Source organism: Ahaetulla prasina, chromosome 1 (assembly GCF_028640845.1).
Source record: "Ahaetulla prasina isolate Xishuangbanna chromosome 1, ASM2864084v1, whole genome shotgun sequence".
Taxonomy (NCBI): domain Eukaryota; kingdom Metazoa; phylum Chordata; class Lepidosauria; order Squamata; family Colubridae; genus Ahaetulla; species Ahaetulla prasina.
The window spans coordinates 358,880,685-358,906,693 of NC_080539.1; the positions used below are offsets into that span (position 1 = coordinate 358,880,685).

Here is a 26,009-nt window from a genome sequence, read left to right on the forward strand (position 1 = left end):
GGTTCAGGCATCAGGCTAGAAGCTAAACCATGAGTTCTAGTCCTATATTAGGCCTAAAGCCAGCTAGGTGACCTTGGGCCAGTCTCACTCTCAGATCTAGGTTGGAGGCAGTGTCAAACCACTGCTGAAAAACCTTGCCAAGAAAACTGCAGGGACTAAAACAGGCAGTTGGCAGGAGTCAACACTGGCTAGAAGGCACCAAAAAAAAAAAAAAAAAAAAAGCAAGCAAATAAACTCACATTCCCCTTCAGAGAAATCTCAGGGCATTAAAGAAGGTAGCATCAGTAGCTGCCCAATTCACAATACAGTGGAGGCATTGCCACTTCTGGATATAATTATGTGTTCACATTATAGAACATCTTTTCATGATTTGCTCTTTTTGCACCTGTTTCTTTGGCTTTCATCCACATGAAAGGGCCAATGTATCTGAATTTCAGGGCCAATGCATCTGATCTCCAACACTGGAGAATTTAGCTTGCTAGCCATTAAGAAGTCTTGAAACCCTCTCTGAGTCTTGTCTCTCTCAGACAAGAGCCCTACAGAAAGGATTCAACAAATCTGTATTATCTATCAGGATTATAACTCATCAAGTATCTAATGTGATATGAGGGAGACCGTTGTTTGTTTTGTTTTGGCAGCAACCAACACAAGTAATCTTATCAAATGTAATTTCAAACAAAGATAACACTTCAAAAGTAGGATATATTTTAAGGTTCACTTTATGATTTATGGTTTCATGGATTGACTCAAACAGCTTCAGGTTTCAGTTGCATCTGAAGTTCCACAATTATCCTACAGTAGAGAAACAGTTGCAATCATTGCTTAAAAAATAGCCATAATTTGGTGTGACAGGATCCCATTTGATCATTACAGTAGTGCACAAATTTGACAAAAAAAATATTAAACACTGAGAACCATCAACTTTACAAATAATTAAAAAGGAGAGTTACATAGAATGATTGCTATGTAATAACCACTAAGGAGGATCTATGTACAAAGTTTCTAGGATTTTGTCTAAAGTGATAGTTGCTGGGATCCTTCAACTTAAAAATCCATTGAAGAAGCTGATTCAGGCTGACGTAGTCATACAGAGAAGTAAAGCACAAAATGAGCTTTTCAGACTTAAGCCACTAGAGGCAGAGGACTTCTCAATAAAATTATAGCCACTTCTTTCCACAGAGAAACTTTTTTGTTCATCGGTAAGACAGAAATAAAAATGCCATCCATGTTCTAAAGTGCTTGGGTTCGTCTCACACCATCCATATATATCAGAAAACACTGATAAGCATGGCACAAATGGTCAGTCAGAATGCAATTCACAAACATTGCAGGTACAATAAAATTACTTAAAGGATTTTTTGTGTGTGATACAGCTGGTAGATTTACACAAAGAGCTTAAAAGCTAATTAAAATAAACCATTTTCTCTCATGGCTGCCTACTGTAATCTTAATGACATCATCATCAGATTCTGGACGATGGTTTTCTAAGATGGGAAGGGGGGGTTCATATTAAAGTGAATGGCACCATGGCTTCTGCCATGCGTGGACTGTTCATGGGCCCTGCTTTCAAAGCCAGTCTCTCTTCTGACCTCCACACTTCCTAATGGCTCTAAAAGGAAACCAACGTCTCCATGCAGTCAAAAGAACAGGTACAGGCCCCATAATAAAACAAGACCCAGAGTACAAGAGTTTCACCTTGAGACGCTATTCATGTGCAACAAGGTGGAAGAAATCGGGACTTTTCCATAACTCGCTCTTGAACAAGCACTTGTGATGCCAGGACACAAATACAACATACAGAGTGTAAATTTGGAGAAAGTTAAAACTTCCAGCAGCTTGCATCTCCAGTATTTTTGCGACCTGAGGAACAGACACAGAAGAGAGGCAGTGGACGTTCCCACAGGGAATGACATATTTTTGGCGAGAAAGAAGCTCCACTCAAAACATCTTGATCGGTTATTAAGTTAAGAATTTCTTCATTTCCTTCATTTGAACCAGAAACAACTTGGCATCCAATATAATTCTGACCTGTGTTCCCCCCCCCACACACACTCCATCCAAAATATCTGGAAAGGATCTGGAAAATTGGGCCTGCTGCTGTGTGGGCTAGTTACTGCACTAAGGGTCAAAAATCCAGGACCCAGTTTGCACTGAGGAGGAGGAGGAGGAGGAAGAAGAAGAAAAACAAGTCATCAGGGGAGATGAGATGCTTTGTGCAACCAGCCAGGGCCTATCTAATTCCCTCAGATTCCCTCCATAGAGTCCCTAATACCCTCAACATCTTTGTTTGGTCCTACACAAAGTCCAAGGGCCACCTGATGGTTGAATGTGAAGATTCAGTTAAGGACCTTCTCGTAGCCTACCGTTCCCAAGAAGCTTACTGTAAAAGCTTGCCTTGGAACTCAAAGAGAGCTAGAATAATGTTCTAGCCCAAGGAACAATGTAAGCAAAGCCAAGATTGTAACAGGAAGCGTCCCCCCCCCCCAAACGATATCCTCACTTTGAATCCTTTTCCAGGGAAAATCTTGCAGCTCTGCCTTAAGATGATGGGGCAAGGCAGAGCATCAGACACCCATTTGGGCAAAAAGAGCAGACCTTCTTGGTGTTGATCAGAAAAAAATAACATCATCTTTGCTAGCATCATCCAGGGCGGGTGGAAGGACATGAGTGCTGTTGGGCTTCATGGGACCAACAGAGGTAGATGGCGCTTCCAGATGGCCGCTCTCAGCAGCACCAGCCAGTTCTGCCGGGGGGAAAAAAGGGAGAGGAAAAGGTCACTACGCAGCATAGTAATAAATCAGCTACCCAGGTAAGCCTGTCGAGTGTATTTTACCTGGAAGGAAGGCAACATTCTGGCTATGCAGAAAGACGGGGCTTGCAGAACGTCTGTTTCGAGACTGAGATTCTTCCTTGGTAACCATCTTGGAAATTGGGAACGGCCTCACATCAACTAATGCTTGAAATAGAAATGAAAAGAGGAAAAACTCAGCTGATCCACGAGAGGAAAGGAATCACCAGGCACTAAATCCTAGCTCAGTCAACTAAATAAGGCTTCTTTGTCAACCATAACTAATTTTAATAAATATGTTGAGAGAGATCCATAAAAGGTATTAAGGTAGAGTCTGATTACTTTGGTTTGGGTTACTGGATCACGATCTGAACTCAGCCATTATTATTTGTACGTCCTACTTTTGATGAAAATTTGATGAAAACTGTAACATCCAATAAACTGGTCAGGGGCAAACCATGGTTTATTGCAGAGAAAGACATCAGTTTTGCAACTACGGACTATGATGTTTTAAACTTCCAGCAGTCTCAAGGAATATGACAGTATAATCTCTTAATTTGTGTGAAAGAAATCGGGCCCATTCCCAACGACCTCAGGCTCACCCACAAAATTGACACAAAACACAGATTCAAAAGAGGAACACATTTTTTTGCCACAAGAAACTGTCATCCACCCATAACATACAGCTCTCAGAATAACAAAGGCAGAACATTTTAATGAGCCAGTAGATCCTCATCTGACAATTCCTAGAATTCCCCTCCCTGTATATAAAGTTGGGGGTTGAAGTTCTATCTAGCACAACAGGGGAGTAAATGGCCGAGGAAGGCTATAGCAGCTATTGAGGAAATTCCACAAATGGGACACCGCCATTCAGGATTTCCATCTAGATTTCAGTACCATCAGTTTCTGTCAGGGCTCCTAGCTTTGCTGGCTGGGGGGTTCTGGGAGTTGCCAGGCTTAAAGTTGCCAAGATTGGAGACCTCTGTCCTAGCCTATCCCTGTCCGAGAGTTCTCTGCAACTTACTTGAACTTTCAGTCCTGTGAGAGGTGACCTTGACAGCCTTTCCACCTTTTTCCTTGCTGCCCTTGGTCAAAATGGCCAGCTTGGTGGGGATCTGCTGCTGCACAGCCGCCTGTTTCTGGCTCTGGTTGGTGGTACTCAACAAGTGGATGGGCACCTCGTTCTTCAGGACCAGAATGGGGCGGCCTCCCTCCAGTGCAGCACTGTCCTTTCGCACCAGTTCTCCTCGCTCCAGGTACTCCGTCCCAGATACACTGGCTCGTCCACCTGGCTTGGTAGGCAGCATGGCTCCTTCCATACCTTCGCCATTGAAGCTGACGGAGTGGCTCAGGGTGTGCGCCTGGGGAAAGTAGACAATATTGGTCATTCACCCCTGGAGGAATCGAACTTCTAAGGACAGGTCCTTGAAGGTAAAAGTGGAAAGAAGTGGGAGTGGCAGCAGATTGCCAATTCTCAGACTTACTGTTCATAAATGCAGCTTCCTTATACAGGTAGTCCTCAACTTCCGACCACACCTTGGGACCAGAATTTCTATTGCTAAGCAAGGTGGCTGTTAAGTGAGTCGTGCCTGATTTTACGATCTTTTTTGCCAGGGTTGTTAAATGAATCACTGAAGTTGTTCATGCAGTCATTAAGTAAATCCAGCTTCCCCCATTGGCTCTGCTTGTCAGAAGTCGGCAGGGAAGGTTTAACAGAACAGAATAGCAGACTTTGGAGGCTTCTAGTCCAACCTCCTGCTCAAACAGGAAATTACCATTTCAGACTAATGGCTGTCCAATCTCTTCTTAAAAGCCTCCAGTGATGGAGCACCCACAATTCCTGGAGGCAAATCGTTCCAGTTTGATTGTCTTCACTGTCAGGAAGTTTCTCCTTAATTCTAGGTAGGACCTCTCCCTGATTAGTTTCCATCCATTGCTTCTTGCCCTGCCTGCAGATGATTTGGAGAATAGGTTGACACCCACCCACCCACCCCCGTCTTTGTGGCTTAGATACTGGAACACAGCTATCATGTCACCCCTACTCCTTCTTTTCACTAGATTAGACATACCCAATTCCTGCAACCATTCTTATCCTAAGTCCAGTTTCTAAGTCAGCTCAAACGGTAATTGGAGGTTGCAAATTGGTAATTGGTGATATAGCACTTAGATGTATATACCACTTCATAGTGCTTTACAGCCCTCTCTAAGCAGTTTACAGGGTCAGCATACTGTCCCCAACAATCTGGGTCCTCATTTTACCGACCTCGGAAGGATGGAAGGCTGAGCCAACCTTGAGCCGGTGACGATCAAACTGCCAAATTGCTGGCAGCTGCAGTCAGCAGACGTCACCTGCAATACTGCATTCTAACCACTGCGCCGCCACGGCTCTTGAATATGAACCAAGGATGCAACCATCATAAATATATGCTAGATTTGCCAAGTGCCCAAATTTTGATTATGTCACTGTAACGATGCCGCAATGGTTGTAAGAGCAAGTTACTTTTTGCACTGCTGTTTTAGCTTCAAAGGGTCTCTAAATGAATGGTTTTAAGTCAAGGGCTACCTGTACCTTCCCAATAAGCCTCCTTCCGGTACTCACTTGGCCTGTCTCAGGTGAGAAGGCACCCGAGACTAGATGCTTCTTCTGCTTGCGCAGCTGTTCCAGACGTTCTTTCTCAACGGCTCGCTGGGATTCCCGCAGTCTCTCCAAGTCATGCTGGTAGGCCTCTCGCTGCTGTTCCAGCTCCTCCCGTTCTTGGTTCAGACGCTCCATCAGCTGCCGTGCCGCCTCCTCTCGTTCCTGTAACTGGTTCTTCTCCACCTCCATCTGGCGCCGCTGGCGGTCACAGTCTCGTTCCCAGCGCTGCTGCTCAATCTTCAACTGGCTCTGCAATTTCTGCACATTGGCCAGTTCTTCCCGCTGCTTCTCAAAATTGCGCTGTCTCTCCTGCTCCAGCAGCAAATTCCCTCGCGTGGACTGAAGCCGGAACTGCTTCTGCAACTCAATGTAACTGTCCTGCTGGGCTGTCACCGCCTAGGAAGAGGGGGAGGAGGGGGGAGAAGATGCACCACTGAGCTTTCTTCGCCATCCAAAACTGGGAGAAGGGAAAATCCCGCAGGTCAGGTGCCAAGAGTTACAGTTCTGTGGAAATGCTCCAGGAAAGATGGCCATAAATGTGTCCCCTTAATGCTCTAGCAGAAAGTTTAGCCCCTCCCCACTTATTTATCATAATTCTCCCTCCGGAACAATCCTCTTAAAATGACTTACAAGTAACAAACATTTGTAAGTAAAAAATATAATCATGCTTCTTTTTAAAAACAAAACAGCAGCTAATGGTGACAGCCCTAGAGAGAAGATAAAGGAATGAAGAACCCACGAATAAACCAAAATCTTAAGTCTCTCCCTTGCCTTTCAGTTGTGGAATGCATTTTTTAAATTTTTTATGTCATACAGGACACTATGGAGATCTGAAGAGTTTCTAATGAAGGCTAGACTGGAAAAAGTACTTTCTTCCCCTTCCTCCTCCAAGACTTCTCCATTCAGGTCCCTGCCCATCTTGTTATTTTGCTAGTCCTTCTTGTTCCACCAACAAAAATCATAAAAGCCAAAAAATTGAGGGGTGATGATGGGAAAAGACAGTCGCACTTTACCTGGAGACTAAGCAGCAACTGCAGGAGTGTCTGTATCCTTTGAACAAGCTGAGGGAAAACAAAAAGAGGAGGCTGTTACCTAACATCCACCTTCATGAGCTCTGCCATTCGCACACCCAAATATCAGGAACCAACAACTTATTTCTCTATACCAGGAGGCAATAAATGGGCCCAATTGGGCTAGGTTTTTTTCCGTCAAAACCCCAGTCTCTCTTCCCTCCCCATCTTCTCAAAATCCACTTTGAGCAGAACAGAACTGCTCTGCAAATGCAACTGTGCTGTCAAATCAGTGGCTGAGAAAAAAACAAATGGTTTTAAAACCTACATCAGAAATAAACCCTGAATCCCTCAACTCTTCCAGAGCTTGCACATGAATCATAATTTCTAATGTACTGAAAGAAATAATGAAAGAAATTTAAACCGACCTGTGTTTAGTTTAATTAGGATTAATATTAATATCAGGATTAATTTTTTGGGAGTGGGCAGCCTAATCATAATGCAACTAAATAACATCAAATTCAGTTTTTGACCTGGCTTTGCCCATTCTCTGCAATAAGGCAGTTCGCATAGCAAAGACCCAAAGCAGCCCTCAAATTGGGGGCAGGGGGGCGGGGAAGCATTGCTCTCCTACTCTCTACCATCATGGAGAAAATAATTGGTCAATACCTCTGATTCAGTCGACAGCAGTGGTTGCAAGCTGCTAGGATGTTCCAGTCTTGTGTTGCTGACCTGACGGGATAAAAAAATTGAGAAAATGGGTTGACATGACATACCAAACTAAGCTAAAATGGGGATGACAAGTCTGCGATCCAGCCCTCTGTAGAAACCCAACCATTATCTTAGCATGCTATGGGAGAAAACAGTACTTAATTATTCAGGCAGATTATGTGAATACAGGAACCAGGTTGTATACAATGCATTGTTCAACCAAACACGTAAGACCAAAAGGTTTACAAGGGAGGGCTTATATCATTCCCCACTAGCAGACTCTACAGTTCCAAAGGCTCTTAAATGTCCCAAAGTCTTCCCGCCATATTTACTCTTTCACAATTCTGTAAAACAGGAAATACTTTAAGATACTGACTGTCCCAAACCATTGTAGTAAGTTTCACAGTGGACTGGAGAGGTGAAGGAAGACTTTCCAGACCTTAAATCTGGGATATATATTCTCTGAAAAGTGAAGGGGAGCAATATAATACGTCCTTCTGAGAACCACAGGTGGACATAAGGTGGTAAAACCAGAAAGGGCATGGCCAAAATGTCATTTGTTCCTCTTTTTATTATGACAAAGTCCTCAAAAACACCTTTTAAGTAAATCAAAAGATTCAGTAGCTGAAGAATAAAAAACAAGAGTCTACAACAAATGTAAGGTCTGTAACAGCCACAATGTAGGACGGAGAAGCAAATGACTAGCAGAGTCCATCTGTGAATATTGATAGCAGTCAGAAGACTCAATGGAAACGCCTTAATCCAGGGTGAAATGCTCCCGGTTCGGACCGGATTGCTCGATCCGGTAGCAATGACGGTGGGTGGTTCGGAGAACCGGTAGCAAAAATCCCTGCCCCTCCCCCCCACCCCAGCTGAGCCGCGCGATCATCAGGTTTTGTTTTTTTTACTTTTAAAAGCATTTTTTCTTCTGCCAAAAAAATGCTTTTAAAAGTAAAAAAAAAAAGCCTCTGATGATCACGTGGCTCAACTGGGATCATCAAAACCCTTTAAAAGCATTTTTTTCTACAACCTCTTTAGCCGAAGAGGTTGTAAAAAAAAAAGCTTTTAAAAGGCTCCTCTGGCGATCCCAGCTGAGTTTCCTGATTGCCAGAACCTTTTAAAAGCATTTTTTTTAACAACCTCTTCAGCCAAAGAGGTTGTAGAAAAAATGTTTTTAAAAGGTTCTGGTGATCAGGTAACTCAGCTGGGATCTTCAGAACCCTTTAAAAGCTTTTGTTCCTCTGGCAATCCCAGCTGAGTTGCCTGATCATCACAGGCTTTTAAAAGCATTTTTTTTTACAAATGCTTTGTAAAAACATTTAAAATGCTTTTAAAAGTAAAAAAAAAAGTTGGCCAGACCCAACCAGTCACATTACCCTCCCCGCTCCAAGCCACGTCCACAGAACTGGTAGTAACAAATTTTACATTTCACCCCTGCCTTAATCTCACAATACGTGGACAGACTCAACCATGGCTTCAACTGAAAAACTGAAAGCATTGTAGATCAAGCTAAATCCAAAAATGCTAGGGAATTTCTGGAAAGCTAGCATTTAGAAATCTGATCTGCCATCAACAGGCACATAGAGATAAACCACATTTACATACTATTCAAAAGAATATAAGCGCTAAGAACAAAACAAAAAGTGTGGAACATATCCTTTCCAACAACAATAAGCAGGGATTAACACCATACAAACAATCAAGCAGAAAACAATACCATGATCAAGGAACTACCAAGGAGTGGGGGGAAATAGCCCCACCAACACTGATAGGAAAACCTACTGTATATAAACAGGAAGCAGATCCCACACTCCCTAGCACTGATGATGTTACCTAGTCAGATAATAAAACATCCGGAAGCAAACAACTGAACTCAGAGAGCATCAAGCATCCTGCTTCACAGAATAAAAATCTGCAATATGCACAAGAGTTATATAAATATGTTCATTTCATTCCAATATATATGCCTTTCAGATTTGCAATTGCTAAAGGGGAGAAAGGAAAAGCCTGGTGTTTTTCAAACGGAGCTAAAAACTTCCTGGGAAAAAGAAACTCATAGCCATCACTATTCCCAACATGGTTAGGGAATAAATACAGAGATTTTGGAGAGCAAATTCCACCTACCAAACACGGCCCTTCCTCTCCAGCAGATGGGAGTTCTTGTTGCACTTGCTCTGAATTGGCTGGGGTGCCTCGCTGATCTGGCACCCGCTGCTCTCCACCACAGACTTTCTTCTTGAAGCTACCAGCTGAAAAATAAAAGGCAACCATTGGCATACAGGACAGATTACCCAAAACTCCGTTGGGAAAGCTTTCATTACCCCCAACCTATGGATGGGTTTAGACTGCAAGATTCAGAATCCCCAAAATTCTCTTCTCTTTTTCTCTCTTTTTAATCTATTTGCCCTGAGTTACATAAATAAATCCAACTGTTGTGGTCTGCCAGCAGCCTGCCGAGTTGGCAACTGAGTCGGACAGCGATGAGGCTGAGGAAGAGCGTGGGCCAGTCCTAAAGGTTGGGGAAGGCCCAGATGAGGGCTCTGCGTCAGAGGCTGAGGTGGAGCCAGGGCCATCGGGAGTGAGGTGCGGACTCCAGAGCCTCCAGAGGCTAACAGTAGTGAGGCAAAGGAACAGGAGGAGCCTGTTCCCAATGCACGCATAAGAGCTGCCAGAAGGCAAGAGCAGCTAAAGCAAAGAGGACAACTCGGGAGTAGGGCCAAGAGATGACTGGCCCCTCCCATAAGGCTTAAAAGACCAGCAACGGCATTTGGACTCTTTGCCAGAAAACAACGTTGATAGTTTTGTCTTGTTGCATTTGTATTGGTGTCTTCTGAACTTTTGCCAAGAAAGAAGAACTTTTGCCAAGAAATAGCTCAGGCTGGTAAAGCCTATTATTAAGAACACAAAGCCTGCAATTACTGCAGGTTCAAGCCCGGCCCAAGGTTGACTCAGCCTTCCATTCTTTATAAGGTAGGTAAAATGAGGACCCAGATTGTTGGGGGGGCAATAAGTTGACTTTGTAAAAAAAAAATCTACAAACAGAATGAGACTATTGCCTTACACACTGTAAGCCACCCTGAGTCTTCGGAGAAGGGCGGGGGTATAAATGTAAACAAAAAAAAAAAAAGGCCTTTGGCAGTTTGCCTAAGTGGACCAAGATTGATGCTAGGACTGAGGAATTTGTTTTGGGCATAATTTGCTTTAATTTAGTTGAACTACGCCGAGAATGAACTAATTCTCAGCTGTTCGAATAAAGTTTGTTTTTACACTGACTGAGTTTCCTACTACCTACTTGGGCCTGGGTCACAACACCAAGACCCCTAGAAATTAAACACTCTATTTGTTTTTATACTTTATACGTATATGTTTTATATTTCTGCTTTTGTTGTATTGTAAATCGCGCAATGTTGCTTTGGATAATACAATGGGCAGCATATAACATTAATTGGGGAAAAAAAGACCACCGTAAGATCATTCAACATTGATGAAACTCCTGCAGAGACTAAAACAGTACAACCTGGGCTCACTCAGTAGGCAAGATTTAAAACATTTCTATACAACGGCATTCTGCCTGCAGTGGGAGCAGTAATCACAGGTCATTCATTCCTATATCAGATCTCATGCTCCTTCCTCCGTTCCTCCTTTTGACAGACCTGTCATGACACTGTCATATCCTCCAAAAGTCTCAGCTCGCCTCAGCAACCCAGACCCACTGGAATCTTCAGGATGAGAGCTTGCACTGGCCAGCTGGGTGAAGATCAGGTTCTGAAGGCTCTCCACTAGAAGACAGCAGCCAAGAAGGCAGTTGAGTAGGAAAAGAAGAAAAGAGGTTTATTGCTGTCAACACTTATGCTCTCCACTGTACATGCTGAATACAAGTCATGTAATCCTCTTTCACACTCTTCTGACAAGCAAATCAATGGAGGAGCCAGATTCACTTAGCAACCATGTTAACCAGGTTATGTGAGGGACCATCTCTTGCCGGTCACACCTACCTGACCCATCAGAGCAGGGAGCCAGGAAATGTTGCGGGTCCCATTCCTTAGGGACACATACCTGATGGGACCCAGAAGAAGGGCCTTCCCCGGGGTGGCTCCCTCTCTCTCTCTGGAACTTCATTCCCACAGAGATTAGAATGGCCCCCACTCTAGCACTCTTCCAGAAGGTGCTGAAGACCTGGTTCTGTCAGTGGGCCTGGGGAACCCAGAACGGGTTGGATCCTATTAAATAGCATGTATGATGTGCTGTTGCCGGGATGGGGGGGTGATTTTATTTTATTATATTAATCTATTTGATTTTTTTATTAGTTTTATTGTTTTAAATGAGGTTTTATATTCTGTAAGTCACCTTGAGTTGCTATCTGCGAATAGGCGGCAATATAAATGCAATAAATAAACAAATTAATTAATTAATCAACTTAACTGTAATGATTCACTTAACAAACCTGGCAAGAAAGATTGTAAAGTGGGGTGAAATTAATTTTACAACTGTCTTACTTTGTAACGGAAATTTTGGGCTCCGTTATGGTCATACGTTAAGGACTCCGACTTATTACATGATTCTATCATACAATTTCTCCCCTGTTCTTTCATCGCCAGTGCACCAACCTTCGATCACTGCCTGCTTGAGGATGGATTCCCCCTGCAGGGTCTCTGGAAAATCCACTCTGTTGATCAACCGGAAGCGGGAGCCACCAGCCAGGTCCTCAAAGCCATTCATATCTGCCATCTCCTGGTAGATCTGCTGCTTCTCGTTGAGACTTTGCACAATGAGATCATCTTTCATGTTCAAACGCTCTAGTTGGTGGACGAGGGGAAGGGAGAAGGGAAGAGACAACTGAACGCCATGGTCCTTGGATGGCTGCTGCTGCAACAACAGCAAGCCCAGCAACCCATTCTTCAGGCATTGTTTGCCACATGCCTCCCACTGACCCGTACGCTCTCACAGAGAGGGACTTCTCAGGGTGCCGTCCGCCAAACAATGTCGGCTGGCGGCCCCCAGGGGAAGGGCCTTCTCTGTGGGGGCTCCCACACTCTGGAACGAGCTTCCCCCGGGTTTACGCCAAATACCCGACCTTCGGACATTTCGTCGCGAACTCAAGACTCATCTTTTTATCCGCGCGGGGCTGGCTTAAAATGGGATTTTATTGTTTAAATTTATTAATTTTAAACGGGGTTTTTTAGTATGGTAAATTTTAATCATTGGGCTAATTTAAAATAAGTTTTTTAAATCGTATTTTAAATTTGTATATTGTATTGTTGGTTTTATTATGCCTGTACACCGCCCTGAGTCCTTCGGGAGAAGGGCGGTATAAAAATCAAATCAAATAAATAAATAAATAAATAAATAAATTGTTTGCGAGATGACAAAGAGAGAGACAGTTCTCGACTTACAACCACAATTGACAGTTGTCCTGCCCGATTTTATGACCTTTTTTGCCATCGTTAAGTGAATCACTGTATTTACTATATTGTAAGCTGCCCAGAGTCACCTCGGACAGTGAGATGGCTGGTATATAAATTTAATAAATAAATAAAATAAATCAGAGTTAAGCGAATACAGCTTCCCCTATTGCTTCTCAGACGCCAATTGGGAAGGTTGGAAATGGCGACCACGTGACCCTGGACACCGCAACCGTTGTAAATACACGCTGGTTGCCAAGAGCCCGAATTTTGATCACATGACTGGGCGGTACTGTCATGATCATAAGTGTGAGGACTAGTCCAGAGGTGGCTTTCAACAGGTTCTGACCAGTTCTGGAGAACCGTAGCGGAAATTTTGAGTAGTTTGGAGAATCGGTAGTAAAAATTCTGACTGGCCCCGTCCCCATCTATTCTCTGCCTCTCAAGTCCCAGCTGATCAGGAGGATATGGGGATTTTGCAGTAACCTTCCCTTGGAGTGGGGAGGGAATAAAGATTTTATAGTATCCTTCCCCCGGAGAGGGGTGGGAATGGAGATTTTACAGTATCCTTCCCCACCACACCCACCAAGCCATGCCACGCCCACCAAGCCACACCCACAGAACCGGTAGTAAAAAAATTTGAAACCCACCACTGGACCAATCATGACACTTTCGTCAGTCCTGTTGAAACTTCGGTCACTAAATGAATAGTTGTAAGTCAAGGACTACCTGTAGTGCTTCTACGGATCAATTCACAACCCAAGGGTCTGATAGCAATTTCCCTTGTCTTCCTCTTCCTTCCTTGCAAAAGGTGAGATTGCACATTTTGCGGGGAAGGAAAGAACAAGTCCCCAAATCTAAACAAGCCCAACCCTCTTATAAGGTAGAGTTTGGCAAGACAAGAGCCTTTACCTTGAAATTCTTTCAGTTTTGCAGTTCTCATTTCAGTCTGCTTTTTTTCCTCTTCTGGATCAGCAAGGACACTATCCTCTTCATCAGGACAACTGCAAAGAAATATAAACCACTGAAGTCCTGGTCAAAAAGGAGTCCTAATGTCACAGTTAGCTGGGAAGAAGGCTCTTTTCATAAACTCAATTTTGCAGCTACTTGTCTCACTCAAGTTGGGAAAATAACATTCAGGTGAGCAAAAAATCCACCAAGGCTGACTGTATAGAAGGAGTTCTCACTTACTGACCATTCATTTGGCGACAATTTGGAGTTATGATGGTGCTGAAAAAGGAGACTTAAAACCAATCCTCAAAGTTCTGGCTATTGCATTACCCTGCGGTCACATGATCGCAACTCAGGCATTTGGCAATCAGCTCACACTTACGATGGCTGCAGCATCCCCTGGTGATGTGATCCCATTGGCAACCTTCCCTGCCAGTTTCCCACAAGAAAAGTCAATGGGGAAGCTAGCAAGGAAGATCACAAGCCTCTCCAGTAAATCCCTTGCACCCTTTCCTTGCCTAGCAGCAGCCCTCTCTGACCTCGCATTATGTCTTGTGTGCCATTTGCACAACCCCCCAATCTAGCAATAGCCACTCCTGGTCCCACCGTGCTCATGCCGTGCACTTTTCGAGCCGTGGTGGCAAGGTGGTTAGAATGCAGCACTGCAGGCTTCTTCTTGCTGACTGTTGGCTGCCGGCAGTTTGATCGTCACCAGCTCATGGTCGACTCAGCCTTCCATCCTTCCAAGGTGGGTAAAATGAGGACCCAGACTGTTGGGGGGGAATATGCTGACTCTGCAAACCGCTTAGAGAAGAACTGTAAAGCGGTATATACCGGTAAATCTAAGTGCTATTGGTATTGTTTTCATACCTGTTCCAGAGTTTGTTTGCAAGCCACCTGGGTCTTAATTAACAACTAGAGATCCTTGCTTAATGATGGCAATGGCTACTATTGGGATTGTTATGGAGCAGTGCAATCACCAGATATTGTGCCTTACGACCCCATTGGTTATCAACAAGTCCCAATTACTGTCATTAACCAAGGACTACTTGTTTTTCCTTATGATGACAAAATAACAGGTATGGAAAGAGCCACTTAGTTTGATACCAACACAATTCAGGAGAGAAACAGAACAACTTATTTTATATGCTCACTTTTCCACTGCCCTGCGAATTTGTGTCATCCAGATATTCCTTTCCTCCTTGGAGTTGGTGTGAATCTCATACATCTCTGGTCCTTTCTTGGAAGCAATGATTAAGAACATGGCTCGTTCCTCATTGGCTACTTCTCGGACTATCAGTTTTTGCAAGGAAATCACTGGTGGCTTTGAGTCCTGTGATGCAAGATACATCATCATCATAATTTTATCTACAGCAATCCTAAAAAGCAACAGCTATATGGAGATTCTTAGTCATCCAGGTCATGGTTGTCCCAAAGGTGCTTTTTCTTTGAAGACGTTTCATTTCTCATCCAAGAAGCTTCTTCAGCTCTGACTGGACGGTGGGGAATGAAATTCGGTCAGAGCTGAAGAAACTTCTTGGATGAGAAGCAAAACATCTTCAAATAAAAACCAGAAAGTCCAGTTGCCTCTTGAAAAGCACCTTTGGGACAACCATGACCTGGATGACTGAGAATCTCCATAGACAACATCTATAGTATTTCTTCCTTATACAGCACTTTATACTTGTAAATCAGATTAACCTGGAAAGAGTGGAAGGAAGTAGGAAAAGTATCCCAAAGATCCCTGCTTGACTCTGATTATCTCTGCCTAGCTGGGAAAGATCCTTTTCTGTCAGAAGCCCCAGAGAATTGCTATTGGCTGGGTTATACTGGGCAAGGGAGGCTAAGTCAGGTCAAATAGCTGGTTATGTTTACTGTTGAAATTCTAAAGGACTATTGCATAGAAGACAGAGTTGGGTGCCTCTTGAATGGAATGGCTTGCCTTCAGAAGTGATGGGTGCTCCATCACTGGAGCTTTTTCAGAAGAGAGTGGTCAACCATTTGTCTGAAATTGTATAAGGTCTCCTGCTTGAGCAGGGGGTTGGACTAGAAGACCTCCAAGATCCTTCCCAACTCTGTTATTTTGTTATTCTTGATAATTCCTCCACATAGGAAATCTTTGTTTAGCATAATCAGTTTGAAAGGTGTGTGTGTGCGCGCACACACACACACACACATATGAACACACACTGAAGACTCCAACTTGCTAATTTGGTATTTTAAAGGAAATACAAAACATATAAATGCATTAAAATCAGTATTTTGATTTAACAGATGAAAGGGAATTTATTGCATATTTGTCAGTTAGTTATAATTGTAATTAATAACTAGAAGACAAATGAAAATATACTAAATAAATAGGTATACTGGTAAATAAATGAAGATAAGCTAAATAAATAGGACTGCAATACAATGGAAACCAGAGGCAATATAAAATTTCCAATAAGAACTCAGCATTGGTAGGCAACTTCAACTGTCCTATTTAAAAACGTATTAAAATATTCTTTTCGATTGTATGATAATAAAGAGCATGCCATTTTGCTGATCAGCTCTCAAACAGTTGAGCTTTTTTTGTAGCAATGGGCGTATCTAAAATAACCTACAGGAATTTACAAAAGCTGAAGCCAGTAGTTAGGGGACTGAGGCCAAGACATGCTGAGTTCCTAGAATTTTCTTGGCAGAGAGTTTTTTACTGTAGCTCAGATTTATTTGTTATTACAGAAACCACAGAGAGTTCCAGGTTTTCCACACCACCCTGCCTATCCTTAGCAGAGAGGAATACGTACCAAAGATGCAAACATGTATTTCTGGTCTTTCTCTTGCAATAGCAAAAGCACATCGGTCAGCAGAACAGCCAAAATATCTGCCAAAATTATTGGAAAAAGGGAAGTTGAAAACAAAATAATCCTTTCAAGCAGAACAAGTAATTTTTTTAAATATTCTAACAGCTAGTTAGGCATTAATTCAAGGTCATTTGCTGTTGAATCCTCGCATCCTGGACATAAACTGTTTCATCTCCTACCCTCAAAACGACGCTATAGAGCACTGCACACCAGAACAACTAGACACAAGAACAGTTTTTTCCCGAAGGCCATCACTCTGCTAAACAAATAATTCCCTCAACACTGTCAGACTATTTACTGAATCTGCACTACTATTAATCGTTTCATAGTTCCCATCACCAATCTCTTTCCACTTATGACTATATGACTATAACTTGTTGCTGGCAATCCTTATGTTGATCATCAATTGTGTTGTAAATGTTGTACCTTGATGAACGTATCTTTTCTTTTATGTACACTGAGAGCATATGCACCAAGACAAATTCCTTGTGTGTCCAATCACACTTGGCCAATAAAATTCTATTCTATTCTATTCTAGAAAAATGTGCACCTATATCATGCGGTTAACATGACACAGCTTCAAAGTGTGAAATGGTTGGAAGTCAATTATTGACACAAATGTTTTGTCATTCCCTTGGGTGTCTGAGAAAGACACTGACTCAATAAATAACTCATCATTTCAGTCAATGCCTTCGTCTCAACTGGGCAGGATCTTTGGGGCGCAGAAGCCGATTACTAAATGCTATTTTGCCAATTTTTAATTGGGCAAGCCAAGCATGAGAGACAATTCTCTTTCTTCCAATATACAGAATAGACACTCCTGTGTGTCTGATTACTGAGCAATACAGTAAAGACCTGGAAAGAAGAACAGACAACCCACAGAATTCACCTTTTAGACGCCCAGAAGCAGCTTTCCAGTACAGCATTCCAGCCAGCAGGAGGCGCCTTTGAAGCATATCCTCCTTCCGGAAAATAAGACCATTCTTAAACTTTCCAGAAGACTTGAGTTCCATCTTGGTTACAATTTCCCGGAGGCGCTGCTCTTTCTCAGACTCATTCACCTTGGTGTCAACAGCTGTGATGGCTTCCTTGATAAGTAATAATGCCTTGGTCAGGTCTTCATACTCCTTTGTGGTAACTGCAAAGATGACGGGAAAGAGCATGTTTAGGAAAGCTACAGTGCGTATTAACTCTCTGCCATCTGGAATAGTCCGTATAACAAAAAATGTCACCAATGTTTTGCAGCGTTCTAAAAATTGCCACATTGATTGCAGGACATAACATTTAGAGACCAGAAATAAAATACCATCAAATTAAATCATTCTAAATCTGTTAATTATGACCTTTCACTGATCCTTTTAAGTGACTAACAGCATAGGTTTTAGATTAGGTATGTTTTGCACATATTTTGTATGCACACATCCATACAAACAGTATTAATAAACAATATATAAGTAGTTCTCACAACTGTAACTGAGCCTGGAATTACAGTCGAAAATCATGGCAGCTGTTAATTGGGTGACCATCAGATTTTATGACCTTTTTGTGGTGATCACTAAATGAATATCACAGTCCTGAAGCAAATCCATTGTACCCAGTGGGAATTTTTTGTTGGAAACCAGAAATAAACACTGGTTTCGGGGGTGTGTGTGTCATAAATCATGGTCACATGACCAGAGGATGTTATAAATGGTCATAAATGCAGGCTGGTTGCCAAGCATCGAAAATGCGATTCTGTGACATTGTGGGGGAGGGGTAGCCATCAGAACTTTGAAACCAGGTCATAAGTAGCTCTGGAGAGGCCAGCAAATATGGCCAGAACCATGTAGTTTTCTTGGCAGCAATACTAAAGTGTTCTCATTATTTTTTTCTGATTCAATTAGAGTTATTGAGAATCAGCAAGTTGTTGTCAATTTATTTATTATTAGGTTTGACCCTGCTTAAGGGTTTGGTTTTTTTATATATTAACTACTCAGAAGATGTTGTTTGATGCTACCAAAAGGGGGAGAAATGTTTCATCTAATAAATGGATATGCAACCTGAGCAACGGTAAGGGTCTGTCTGAAAGCATTTGGGAAGGAATATTATCCAGGCTCCAGGAATTAAAAAAAATACGGAGAAGTCAAATTCTGCATCTATACAACAGTTTCCCCTGTCCCCTATGTTGCTTGGGGTGAATTGTGCACCCTAGTGAGCCCTTCTGATAAAGCAGGGGTGTCAAACTCAAAGCCCAAGGCCTGATCCGGCCCACAGGGTACTTAGATCTGGCCCACGGAGCCACCCTGGAAACAGCGGACTGGCCCGCGGTGCTTCTGCCAGCAAAAACGGCCTCCCAAGCTCCGTTTTCACTGGCAGACGGTTGCAGGAGGCCATGGCAGCTGAAAACGGAACCCAGGAGCTTGTTTTTGCTGACAAAGCGCTCGGGCTGCACAGGTACCCTGACAGGAGTGATGTGGACACCCCCCCAGCCCCCCCCGAGGTCAAACACACCCCTGATGTGGCCCTCAATGAAATCGAGTGACACCCCTGTGATAAAGGGTAGAAGGAGTCAAAAATGGCCTCTAATAAGTCATGTTTTTCACCTTCTGTGTTCTGAATGATGCGCTCCACCAGGACAGGATACTTCATGATGCGCTGGGTGACTAAAAGATTACACTCTTGGACACCAAGCCGTCTCACAATGGAAGAATTGCTGATTTTCTGAAATATATCACATGCACCAAATATGCTTACTAACAGGTGAATTTGATACCACATTCATTTCATTTCTTTCGTCAAAAAGGAGAAGAAATGGAAGGAAAATGACCTTTCCTCTCCTTATTCTTTTTTGGTATGTGAAAACATGCATTCAATTTTCATTTTGTCTTAAATTTGTCCCCTTTCTGTAACCAATTTTTTTTTGTTACCAGAATCTGGAAAAATCATTCTATCTCATCTGTAAATGAATTTTCTGTGCAAGTAATTACAAAGATACATTATAATTCTTTCTCTTTGTTCCACCTTCTGTCTTTTGGTTCCCAGAGAAAGTAGTGCTGCATCACATTTCAAAAACCTTTCTAATCTAGCACCCTGACTAGCGTATATGGCAATAAGCTTAATAAATCACTGAGGAAATAAGCACAGGGGCCAACTCCTTCCTGAACTACACGTTTGTTGAAACTTGTATTGTTAACAGAAGGGTACCTTTAGTCAAGGTTGATCCCTAATGTTACACCCACAAACATCTCTTGGTTATAATACAGGTAATCGTTGATATATGACCACAGTTGGGACCAGAGTTTCCATTGCTAAGCAATGGGATTTTTAAGTGAGCTGCCCCAATTTTACCACCTTTTTTTGGCCACAGCTGTTAAGCAAATCAGGTTAAATAAATCACAGGGTCATTAAGCGAATCTCGTTTCATTGATTTGGCTTGTGGAAAGCAGGCTGGGAAGACTGCAAATCGTGATTCATGCGATCCCAGCACCTGCAACCATCGTAACTACATGCCAGTTGCCAAGCAGCCAGATTTTAGTCATGTGACTGTGGGGATGCTGCAGGGACGGCTCGTAGGTGACTTTTTTTCAGCACCGCTGTTAACTTTGAATGGTTGCTAAATGAATGTCAAGGACTACCTATATGGAAGGGCTTTTATCATGATCTTATTCTAGACTGGCTTTTTAAAAAAAGCTTTCCACTTGGACATTTTGCCTCAAAAATCCTCACTGGCATAGGGTATCGGGTCTTACATAGGAAGGAACAATGAACTGTCTGAAGGCCCCTTTTGCTCCACCTCTGTGCATTGCGCGTAACATTTTTTGAAAACTTCCAAAATGACTAAGAACAGAGTTAGGTTGTGCTATTGCTATATCAGATTTCAGCAGAACCAAAAGAACGACAGCATGAGATCAGCTCCCATCTGTGATCATCTCTTGACTTTTACCTTAATCAAGTTTTGGAACTTCTTGCTTTGCTGCATCAGCTCTTTATAGTAGCTCACCGCATCACTGTGGCTGCTACAGTAAATGCCATATTTCTCCTTCAATTTATCTCCTGTTTTTCCTGAAAACTAAATAAGGAAAGCACAGTCAGGAACAACTGACATTTGGGAGAAAAGCAAGCTGCACCCAGCACACTCTGGGCTATCTGGAGAACAGACATCACAGTTCAGCATTGTTATGTATATAATAATATATAATATAATAACAGAGTTGGAAGGGACCCTGGAGGTCTTCTAGTCCAACCCCCTGCTTAGGCAGGAATATTATGGATCTCAAATAAAAAGGAAAAGAAAAGTGAGAATAGAATATTGAGAAATGAGTAATTTCTAAAGTAGTGCACGACACAGCCCTGAGAGAGAAAATGCAGGCGAACAGAGTAATAAAACAGCCATTCCTCACTATGGAGAGATTATATTTTAAGAAACACAGAGTAACTTAGTATTATCTCCGCTGACAAAAATCAAAAATAGAAAATAGCTTTTTTCCTAGACTTGCCACTTGGAATACATTTACCTGCAGTTCACATGCAAAGCTAGTGGCTCTAATATGCACCTAGGAGTTGTAGCTTTTTTCCTCAGAAATATCATGACAGCCCACTGGCCTATTTTCCAGGCCTGCTGAAAAAGGCAAAATTCCCCCTCTGAACTAAATAAGTGTTTTATATCTTAGATGCCCCCTGCCTATCCAATCCCAATTCCATAAGCAAAATCTACATCTAAGCGCTCACCTGTTGCACCAGGATATCCCCAATGTTCTGGATGATATAGTTGCATTCGCTACCTTCTTCCAAAGACTCCTTCCGACGTTCCTTCAGCTGGAAGAAGAAGGTTCTGTGGAGCTCCAATAAATCGTCCACACATGGGAAAAGGCGCTGGATATCAGAATTGCTGAATTGCAGCTCCTCTCGCATGGCTTGGGAGTAGACCTTCAACATGATCTTCAGAGTCCGGACATGGTGCATCTCTGTCCTCATCAACTCTAAAAGGGAGAAGACATCAACATCAAGCCTCTCTGAGTGGCCAGAGACAGATCCACCTAGAAAGCCAACCACTCAACACAGTTTTCTTTACCATCTTGCCAACTTCCCAAAAAAAGGAGAGACAATCAATAGTCTATGTCCAATTTCAAGACAAGCACTACCTTCAGGTCAAAATTCTCCATACATGTGAACGAAAGCAGCAGCAGCAAATACTGTCAATTAAGTCTGGTGGAGAAGAGGCAGAAAAGCTTACCATATATGACATCCTGCCTTTTAATAACATCCCGCTCCTGCTGCTTCACATATGACTGCTCTACTGCCAGACTCCAAGACTGAGCAGCAAACTCCCGAGCGTCTGTCTCCAGTTCATTTCTCAGGGAGGCAAACTGAACATCTGGAAGGGGAAGAGTCACAGCTCAGAGGAAAACGTAGGTCTATGTATTCAGAGAAGCATTCAAAACGTCATTATCAGGGAAAAACAAAAAGAGATCAGTGCTATTATCATAATGATTCTTAATTTGTGAAAGGTCAAATGCTCAAAAAAGTTTAATAAAATGTATACTGCGCAATGCAAATGCCCAGGATGTATTATGGATAAATTATCATTAGATGTAGATAGTGAGAGGTGAAGAGAAGGATCAAAAGGAACCTTTTGAGGTCAGAGAAAACATCCACCTTTTTGCTATAAAAACTTACAACCATGGTTCCTGACAGTTAGAACAATTAATAAGTGGAACGACTTGCCTTCAGAAGTTGTGAATGCTCCAACACTGGAAATTTTTAAGAAAATGTTGGATAACCATCTGACTGAGATGGTGTAGGGTTTTCTGCCTGGGCAGGGGGTTGGACTAGAAGGCCTCCAAGGTCCCTTCCAACTCTGATGTTATGTTGTTATGTTATGTTATGTTATGTTATGTTATGTTATGTTATGTTATGTTATGTTATGTTATGTTATGTTATGTTATGTTATGTTATGTTATGTTATGTTATGTTATGTTATGTTATGTTATGTTATGTTATGTAGTACCCTAACTACTAAAAAATATTCACACAGTGCAAAATGCACATTTGAATTTAATCATCCCACATTGGAGGGAGGGCAGCCACAAGCGCACACAGGAGCTGTATAAAGGGAAGAGAAAAAGAACTCAGGCTCAAAGGCTAGGGATTTGGGATGGGTAACTTGGAGCATCTGACTTCAGAAGTGGTCCACCTGCAAGATTCCAGCAGGCAAAAAAACAAGGTTGCTCTGCTGTCTTCAAGCTGCTTTTAGGGTGTTTTGCCGAGGCATCTGTGTGGCCACCACATGAAACAAAAATGTTGAGTTAGACAGACATCTAACTATTGATATGGTTCATCAGCCACGCTCTTCACACTAAGAACTCTTGGACAAGAAAGAAAATGAAGGAATGGCATAGGCAATGGATCCAAGGGCAAGACCCTGGCAAATTGGATTTAAATTCTAGCTTGAGTTGTCTTGCAGATCTTCTTGAAGTTTCAATTCCCTGCTACAGGTGTGGAAAATGAAGGGTTCTAACCAGTGGTGGGATTCAGCCAGTTCACACCACTTCGAGAGAACCGGTTGTTAACTTTCTGAGCAGTTTGGCAAACTGGTTGTTGGAAGAAATCATTAGGGCAGAGAACCAGTTGTTAAATTACTTGAATCCCACCACTGGTTCTAACCTAGAAACAGGCCATTTCAAATATTCCAGAAATTTGTGATGGCGCAGTGGTTAGAAGGCAGTATTGCAGGCTATCTCACTGCTTACTTCAGGAGTTCGAGTCTCACCAGTTATGGCTGACTCAACCTTCCACCCTTCTGAGGTCAGTAAAATGAGGACCCAGATGGTTGAAAGCAATATGCTGACTCTGCAAACCACTTAGAGAGGGCCATAAAGCACCATGAAGCAGTATATAAGTATAAGTGCTATTGCTATTCTAACTTTGAAAAAAGCTTATTCTGAGATCAGGTGACTTCTGGAAGAACCAGAGTAGCCCAATATGTTGCACAAACCTGTTCTTTGTTAACTCCAATAGTAAACTGCTCTGAGAGATGAGCCAGATTTATCTCTCAGATGTGTCAGACTCTTGGTGACTTTATAGGAAAGTGCTTTCCATGCTACCCCTGTCAAGCACGGCTTCTTTCATTTGTTGGATGTTTCAGATTTCATCAGGTTTGATGTTATCAAGCCAGCATGTTCTTTGCTTGCCCTTTCTTCTTGTTCCACTAACCATTCCTAGCATCCTTGCATTCTCCAAAAAATAACAGAGTTGGAAGGGACCTTGGAGGTCATTTAGTCCAACTCCCTACAGGAGCAGGAGGATCTATACCATTTCAGATAGGCAGCTGTCCACTCTCTTCTTGAAAGCCTGAAGTGATGGAGCACCCACAACTTCTGGAGGCAAGCTGTTCCACTGTTAATTGTTCTAACGGTCATGATATCTGTCTTAGTTCTAGGTTGCTTCTCTCCTTGATTAGTTTCCATCCATTGGTTCTTGACTTGCCCTTTGGTGCTTTGGTAAATAGTTTGTCCCCCGATCTTTGTGACAGCCTCTCAAATACTGGAACACTGCTATCATGTCACCCCTAGTCCTTCTTTTTATTAAAGAAACACACCCAATTCCAGCAACTGTTCTTTATATGTTTTAGCCTCCAGTTCCCTAATCATCTTTGTTGTTCTTTTCAGAGGCTCAACCTGTTTTTTTTTAATATTGTGGTGACCAAAACTGGATGCGGTATTTCAAGTATGGCCATACTAAGGCTTTGTTATTAAGGTCAAGACAGCCAGATCTTTAGTAGCTTTACAGAAGATGTAAATATCACCTTCTTTATTGATGTGAATGACTTTACATGCATGACACGGCCAAAGTAAATCACACGTAGTCTTGTGATTTTAGCTGCTAGTGATGTGACTGATTTTATACAATTTAACATGAGAAGCTCCTTACCTTCCACATAAACTGATTCCGTGGTTGATGGTGCCAGTGAGACAACATCTTCAGAAGCTGGTTTAAGTTTCATGAAGCCAGAATCCCCTTCATCCATCTCTCCCCCAGTGAGTCTGAATAGTCAAAGGAAAACATTGAACCAGATCAGCTCTTGCGCCAGGATTGAGTCACTGCACAAGCTATTTTCTTATTAGGCTGTTTCTTATTCTGAAGAATGCAGCCTGGGCCAAATACCTTCCAGTGAACAACTTAAGAAGAACGGCAGTCCTGAAGTACACGTGTGCTTAGTTTGAAAAGGCATCTTGAGATTGTCGAAGAAAGAATAGGGATACTGCCAGTGCAGAGTGCTGCTGCTGCAGCGGCATGAGAAAATAGTGACGGCACTCACACGTATTAAAGAATGAACTCAAAAAGTCAAAAATCTATGGAAGGGCTCTATTTCTCATGGAAACTGCTAATAAATGTCTGATAATTACAGAAGAAGTAGAAAAGGGGCAGCAAAGCCATGGATCATTTTCTAGTGCTGACAGCTAAAATAAGTTTCCTTCTTCATGCAGAAAACTTTATGCAATTGAAGCTCTCCACATTTATGGTGTTAAAAACCCACAGCATACTAGGATTTATAAAACCATCATGCAGAATATCTATGGGAAAATGAATCCATTCAAAACTCGTCTAACAAAGAGGAGATGTGTATGGTCTAAGAACTAATTTTAGGGATACTGTTTGCCGATAAATTTAGAATTCCCTCTTGATTCCCAGCTCCGCAGGTTGCTGTTCTGACCTAGTGGCTATGCCTATAAAGTGGATTATTTGATCATCCAAATTCTTCCACTGAATCCCCCAAAGACTGGGAACCATTGTTATTTCCTGACTTGGTTAGAACAAAACTCTGTACCCTCAGTCTGAAATAGCATATTCCCTTCAGCAAACTGAACAGACAAAATCCGTATCTACACTTGGCAGAAATGATAAGAAAAAAACAAAACCCTGTATATCTGCCCCTGTGGATACCCACTCATGCTTATGGATTTGCGTATGTGCTGCAAAATGACAATATGAAACTGCGCTACAGTTAAGCTAATACTCCCCCCACTCCATAAACCTAGAGTATCCATTAAAATCATGGCAAACACATCAAGTTTGTGTTTTGATAGAAAACAGTCAGCAGTGAGACCCGAACTCTGGTTGTTGTTGTTTTTTTCAGAAGAAAAATAAAAAGTGGAGCACTGTGAAAGACGTTAAAAGATGAGCAGTTATTTCTTCCCAGGCAGGATAAGACCAGATTCCAGATAAAAATTCCAAAAGCAGCCATTTGTATCCAGCAAAGTGCCTACTCACCCGAGCTTACCAACAGCCCCAGCAGAGGTGGTGCTTAGCTGAGACGGCAAACTTCCCCTCTGCGCAATTGTCATGCCGAGGTTCTGGGGCCAGCCAGGGGTTCTGCCATCCGGGCCCAAGAGGGCCCTGCAGGAGTGCTCTTTGAGCGAGGTAGCTATAGAAGGAAAGACAGAGTTGGTACTCAGGAATCGGGGAGTAAACTGTAAATTGCTTTCTTGCAACCCTCGGCTCTCTGAGCGGGTTTGGAGAACCGACAAGATCTTGGAGGTGAGACGCTCATTTTCCAGAAAGACTGTCTCATTCCACTTGTTGGAAAACGAGCCACAGAACAGCAGCTCTGAGTGAGCTGGGATGACTGACTTGTTGCCGCCACTGCCCTTGGAGTTAGCATTTCCCATGTTTGCAAAGTGGCTGCAA

General features: G+C 42.6%; 1 protein-coding gene across 1 annotated transcript; it reads right to left on the minus strand.

The window, feature by feature from the left end:
• Positions 1-701: 701 nt before the first annotated feature.
• On the minus strand, positions 702-26,009 carry ARHGEF18 (Rho/Rac guanine nucleotide exchange factor 18). Its single transcript, XM_058163239.1, has 19 exons — positions 25,593-26,009; positions 24,252-24,364; positions 21,556-21,696; positions 21,051-21,301; positions 20,266-20,391; positions 18,926-19,043; positions 17,233-17,481; positions 16,287-16,363; positions 14,655-14,833; positions 13,462-13,553; positions 11,755-11,943; positions 10,801-10,926; positions 9,272-9,396; positions 7,106-7,168; positions 6,440-6,487; positions 5,388-5,822; positions 3,813-4,149; positions 2,834-2,956; positions 702-2,743 (listed from the first exon to the last, which is right to left on the minus strand). The coding sequence occupies exons 1-19, from the start codon at positions 25,988-25,990 to the stop codon at positions 2,610-2,612; spliced, it is 3,324 nt and encodes a 1,107-aa protein (XP_058019222.1). The 5' UTR covers positions 25,991-26,009; the 3' UTR covers positions 702-2,609.

Bases quoted from the DNA above. Each gene is read 5' to 3' on its own strand.
- ARHGEF18 (XM_058163239.1), bottom strand. From the start codon at position 25,990: ATGGGAAATGCTAACTCCAAGGGCAGTGGCGGCAACAAGTCAGTCATC. The intron at 24,365-25,592 runs GTGAGTAGGCAC...TTGACTATTCAG, and splicing joins GGGGCTGTTGGTAAGCTCGG to ACTCACTGGGGGAGAGATGG. The intron at 9,397-10,800 runs GTCTGTCAAAAG...TTTATTTTTCAG, and splicing joins ATATGACAGTGTCATGACAG to CTGGTAGCTTCAAGAAGAAA.